The sequence below is a fragment of the Gekko japonicus genome, unplaced genomic scaffold (assembly GCF_001447785.1).
Source record: "Gekko japonicus isolate JY-2015 unplaced genomic scaffold, Gekko_japonicus_V1.1 scaffold5368, whole genome shotgun sequence".
Classification (NCBI taxonomy): Eukaryota; Metazoa; Chordata; class Lepidosauria; order Squamata; family Gekkonidae; genus Gekko; species Gekko japonicus.
The window spans coordinates 14,117-19,520 of record NW_015177183.1 but is presented as its reverse complement, the minus strand read 5'-3'; the positions used below and the strand labels follow the sequence as shown (position 1 = coordinate 19,520).

Genomic DNA, 5,404 nt, shown 5'->3' with positions numbered 1-5,404 from the left:
GGCCCCCCCCCCCCCAACTGCAAACATTCCAAGTGTTTGGAATAGTTTGCAAACCTTTCAGGAAGTCACAGTATCCCAACCAGTCAGCAACAGAGACTTCATGGTCCCAACTCCATACACAGTAGACATACTGGAGGCAGGGTTGCCAACCTCCAGGTGGGGTCTGGCGATCTGGAATCACTGCTCACCCCAGCTATGGCAATCAGTTCCACTGGACAAAAGGGCAGCTTCTGAGGGTAGACTTTGGCAGCGTGCCCTGCTGAGGTGCCTCCCCCTCCCTAACCGCCCCCCCCCTCTCCAGGAGTTTCCAACCCAGAATTAGCAACTCTTAAGTGGAGGAGTGGTACTGTCTGGTTTCACATTTGTAGAAATAAAGTTGGCCACCCGTGCTGTTGTTTGCCTGTCTGCTTTGGGGGGGGGTTTCCCCTGTGCAAGCTATCAATTTGGTGTAGTGGTGAAGTGCGCGGACTCTAATCTGGGAGAGCCAGGATTGATTCCCCACTCTTCCACTTGCAGCTGCCAGATGGCCTTGGGCAAGCCACAGTTCTGTCAGAGCTGTTCTCTCAAGGGCAGTCCTCGAAAGAGCTCTCTCGGTCCCACCTCCCTCACAGGGTGTCTGTTGTGGGGAGGGGGAGGGAAAGGAGTTTGTCAGCCGCTCTGAGACTCCTTTGGGTAGGGAAGGGCAGGGTGTAAATCCAATCTCTTCTCTTTTCTCTGTCAAGTTCTTTTTCTCCTTAATTACTTTCTGTACAGCTTTTCTCTCCCAGAGGCGCTTTTGGATAAATTGAAAATCACCTTTGAAGACAGCACGGATTTCTTTGGGCGAATCGTCGTCTACCACCTGGATGTTCTCGGGGGAAAGCTTTAATGCAAAAGGAAGCGTTGTTCCTTCGTTCCCCTTCCTTGAGAGGTTCCACGCTCCTACCAGGATTCTCCAGGAAAACATCTCCTTGGCCATGGGGTTGCTAAGCTTTCTGGAAACGCCTTTTCCCCTCCCCTTCATCCTTTTATTTGAAGATTTTGAAGGAAAGTAGCCTACCTCTCGCCCTGACCTGGATAGCCCAGGCTAGCCAGACCTCAGAAGCCAAGAAGGGCCGGCCCTGGCTAGTATTTGGATGGGAGACCTCCAAGGAATACCAGGGTCGTGACACTGAGGCCAGAAATGGCAAAACCACCTCGGAATGTCTGTTGCCTTGAAAACCAACAGGAGTCTTCTGTCAGTCAGCTCAGCTGTGACTTGGACAGGACTTTCCACTACCAGACGACTACTCTTTATAAGAGTAAGACATCTTGCAACCAGGGGTCATTTCATAGAAAAAGAGGTGCAGGGGCTCATTAGCATACCTATCAGCAGGGCTTTTTTTTGTAGAAAAAGCCCAGCAGGAACTCATTAGCATAATAGGCCACACCCAACAGCAGCTCATTAGCATATTAGGCCACAGCCCTGACTGCACTGCTCATTAGCATATTAGGCCACACCCCCGTGTTACCAGAAGTGTGGTCATCCAGCCACGCCCACCTTTTGCTTCTTATTCTGTTTACTTTGTTTGTGGTCAAAACCCAGGGCTTTTTTGTAGCAGGAACTCCTTTGCATGTTAGGCCACACACCCCTAATGTAGCCAATCCTAATGAGTTTTTGCTGTTGGGTGTGGCCTATTATGCTAATGAGTTCTTGCTGGGCGTGGCCAACTCAGGAGCCAGCCGGAACTCCATTCCTATGCGTCCCTGCCCCAAAATAGCCCTGCCTATTAGCATAACTCATTGACATATTGCCACGCCCCGTGTCAGAAGGGGAAGCAAAAGGGGGGGGGCATCTTCAAATGCCTCCCCTTCCCCAGCCAGCCTGCAAAAGCGAGTTTGGGGGGGGAGCGAAAAGAGAAGGGGTTTAAAGTTTAAATCCCTTCTCTCTGGCGTCACGCCGCAGTGGTGGCATGATCTTTCCATTGTATTTTATGGGGCCCCAGGATACAATAAGAGATCGTGCCACTGCTGCGGTACAACTCTAGAGAGAAGGGGTTTAAACTTTAAACCCCTTCTCACTTCCTCCGCAAGCGCACTGGGGGCGGGGCTGGCTGCCACCACCACCACCACCATCTGTGCCTGCTCCTGGGCTGCCGGAGCACTTCTCCAGCTCGTTCCGGCCCCAGATGACCCCTGCTTACAGTTAAATAAAACTGGTACTGTTTCTTGATAGGAAGAAAGATCATCTTTACTGGGTCAAGTTTGGTCAATGGACTGCTTTCTAATATAGCAGCACAGCAGAAGGGCTTTGAACGACTAAATAAACAAATGCAAGGTTCATCAGGGTTCTTTTTTCTGGACACTCCAGAATGCAAGAAGAAATAGAGAAGTCTCAGATTGCATATTGAGAGCCAGTTTGGTGTAGTGGTTAAGTGCGCAGGATCTAATCTGGGAGAACTGGGTTTGATTTCCCCACGCCTCCACCTGCACCTGCTGGATATCCTTGGGCAAGCCGTAGTTCTGACACAGCTGTTCTTGAAAAAGAGTGGTTTCTGTCAGAGCTCCCTCAGCCCCACCTCCCTCACAGGATGTCTGTTGTGGGGAGGGGAAGGGAAAGGAGTTTGGACTCCTTTGTGTAGTGAAGGGCGGGGTATAAATCCAATCTCTTCTTCATATTACTTTTTGTTATGGGGGGAAAATGAGGGTATGTGTGTACGGTACGTTTTCAAGTTTGGTTGGACACAGGAGAAAACACGTGTCAAATAACTAACAAAATGGATGTGACATTTTGGTCAGTCGGCCCCTCAAAGAAAGTCCACAAGTGGTTTTATTAGCCCTCTGGCCACAGTGTTGGCTTGTCCTTTGGGGCCATGGTATCCAAACAAAACATACAATGAAACCTTCCGCCCACTGTTTTCACATTTTACAAATGTTCTCATTCTTACTTGGCTGGGGAAGCCATCCCGCGTCGCCCTAGGTGACCGAGCCAGGCGACAGTTTGCAAGCCAGAATGAAAAGGCACATTTCGTTCTCTTTGCAGCTATTTTTCTGGAAACCCCCAAAATTCCTTTTGATCTTAGGAAGTCATCTGATATTTTTTTTAAAAATGCATACATAAAGTTTTTCTTTTTTTAAACGTGAGTAGGAAATAGTCCACACACACACACACACATACAGACTTGTAGTCACAGGGAACAAACAAGCTCTTTTTTTCTAGCAGTTTGTGGCTTGACTTGCTTACATGAGCAATCCGGAGGTCTGTGTTCCCCGTCTGCCATCTGCATGGCATGGCTGTAAGCACCGGGGGAGAGGAATCGTCTTACTCAGGAGGAGTACCGCCATACATCCCACTCATTGTTTTCTGGCCAGAGAGATGAGGCTAATTTCCAAAGCCCCCCGTCGTCTTGGCAAGAAGTGCAGTGGAGAGTTCCAGTTCCTGGAATTTCCAACCACCTCCCTTTCCCATGTCCAGGCGCCACAGCAATTGTGTGATTCAATTCTTGTTTTCTTCTTCATGGCAGGTTATTCCCCTCTGTGCCAAGCCTGGACCGAGAGAGGGGATCTTTCAGTCAGTCTCTCTGTTCCGGAATAACTTCAGAATATGGTTTTCAATCACCTGCTGGACTAAAGGCCGAGAAGGGGGGCGGGGGGGGGGAAGAGCATAGAATAATGTCACTGATTTAGTCACTGAACCCTGAATCCATATTCTGAGGGGGGAAACCAAATCCTTCTCTAGGATATGTTTATGGCCCAACTCAAATCCCAACATATCATGGGTTAGAAAAATGTCCCGTAAGAAAAAGAAACGTTTTGTCATGGTGGAACACGGGGAGGAATTTCAGACAGACGATATAATCCGGAAGAGGAACGGTTCCCAAACGGTTTCTGGTCTGTCATTCAGACAGAACCGTTTTAGAACCAGTTCCCTACAGGAATATATTTGTAATTTCAGACACAAATGCTTCTGTCCCGCTTAGGAAACGGGGCTGAAGCGTTTTACCAGTCAACCGCTTCCAAGTAGTCTTCAGTTTCCTCTCCTGGTTTCGATTTGCTTTTTTTGTTTTTTTTGGAACGTTCGCTTTATAGCGCTATAACGCAACAGCATTATATCAACCCCATTGAAATGCCTGGAGTGTTTTGTTATAGTGCTATAGCGCTATAGTGCTCTAAAGTGAATGTTCAAAAAACAAAAAGCTGGAGATCGCCTGCAAAAAAGAAAAACGGCAGGGAAAAAGCGGTGCAGTCTGAAATGGCAAACCGCTTCAGATCCAGCTCTTTACCGGAAGGGGAAAGCCATGTGTGAAATGGCAGCCCTATACTGGTTTACTCCATGACGGATCAAAAACAGCTTCAAAACGGGTTAAAAAGGGTAATGTGAAATTCCTCAATGTGTTTTCCAATAGCCAAACACCCAGAGCCTGAGGGGAAAAACACACTTTCATATGAGGCAGAAAATAACTGTTTTAATCATAACTTTAAAAACCCTAACTTTTGTTGTCTGTTCGGAGTATTTTTCTACCCCAAGGATATCTCTATCTGTGGTGAGGAAAATGTTCTGCAAGTTATTAGGGTCAGTTTTCAGGAGGGGCCGTCTCTCTCCAGAGTACTTCAAAATGCTTCCCTGGCTCAGAATTTTCTGGTTTTTTCCCAAAATCATGAGGTATTTTTGTACCCTGATACATTGTAAATTGGGTCAAAATCAGTGTATTTCTAGGGTTGCTTTGTATCCCTGATGCTTTTTGGTGGTTTCTAGAAAGAAAACTTATATGGCTGTACTTTGCGGGATACTCTTTGTCTAACATGCTAATATACAGTTCTGGTCACCGTGTCTCAAAAAGAACAATTGCAGAGCTGGAAAAAGGACAGAGGAGAGCAACCAAGATGATTAAGGGGTTGGAGCCCCTTCCCAATGAGGAAAGGCTGACAAGTCTGGGACTTTTCCAAGCCATAGTTCTGTCAGAGCTGTTCTTGAAAAAGAGCAGTTTCTCTCAGAGCTCTCACAGCCCCACCTCCCTCCCAGGGGGTCTGTTGTGGGGAAGGGAAGGGAAAGGAGTTTGTAAGCCGCTCTGAGACTCCAAGTGAAGGGCGGGATATAAATCCAATCTCTTCTCTTCTTCTTCTAAAAGAGATGGCCAATGAGGGGACAAGATCGAGATTTTAAAAATTATGCACGAGGTGGAGGGAGTTGACAAAAGAGACATTTTCCTCCCCCTCTCCCCAAATACTAGAACTTGAGGGCATCCAATGAAGCTGATGGGTAGTATGGTCAGGATGGACAAAAGGAAAGACTACACAGAAATGTGGAATTGGCTGCCAGAGGATGTAGTGATGGCCACAAACATAGAAGAAGAGAAGAGATTGGATTTATACCCCGCCCTTCACTACCCAAAGGTGTCTCAGAGCGGCTTACAAACTCCTTTCCCTTCCCCTCCCCACAACAAAC

At 47.5% G+C, this 5,404-nt stretch overlaps 2 protein-coding genes across 2 annotated transcripts in view; one reads left to right on the top strand and one right to left on the bottom strand.

Moving 5' to 3' along the window:
- The window catches only part of NR2C2AP (nuclear receptor 2C2-associated protein), a 20,140-nt gene extending 19,047 nt beyond the window's left edge, over positions 1-1,093 (top strand). Inside the window, exon 6 of the mRNA XM_015428373.1 lies at positions 752-1,093. Coding sequence (XP_015283859.1) covers positions 752-868 — 117 coding nt within the window. The 3' untranslated portion in view covers positions 869-1,093. The remainder of the gene's footprint in view (positions 1-751) is intronic.
- A 2,099-nt stretch (positions 1,094-3,192) lies between these two features.
- RFXANK (regulatory factor X associated ankyrin containing protein) overlaps positions 3,193-5,404 on the bottom strand; it is a gene marked incomplete at its 5' end in the record, with an annotated part of 14,595 nt that continues 12,383 nt past the window's right edge. The window contains one exon of the mRNA XM_015428372.1: positions 3,193-3,585. Within this exon, the coding sequence (XP_015283858.1) occupies positions 3,527-3,585 (59 nt within the window). The remainder of the gene's footprint in view (positions 3,586-5,404) is intronic.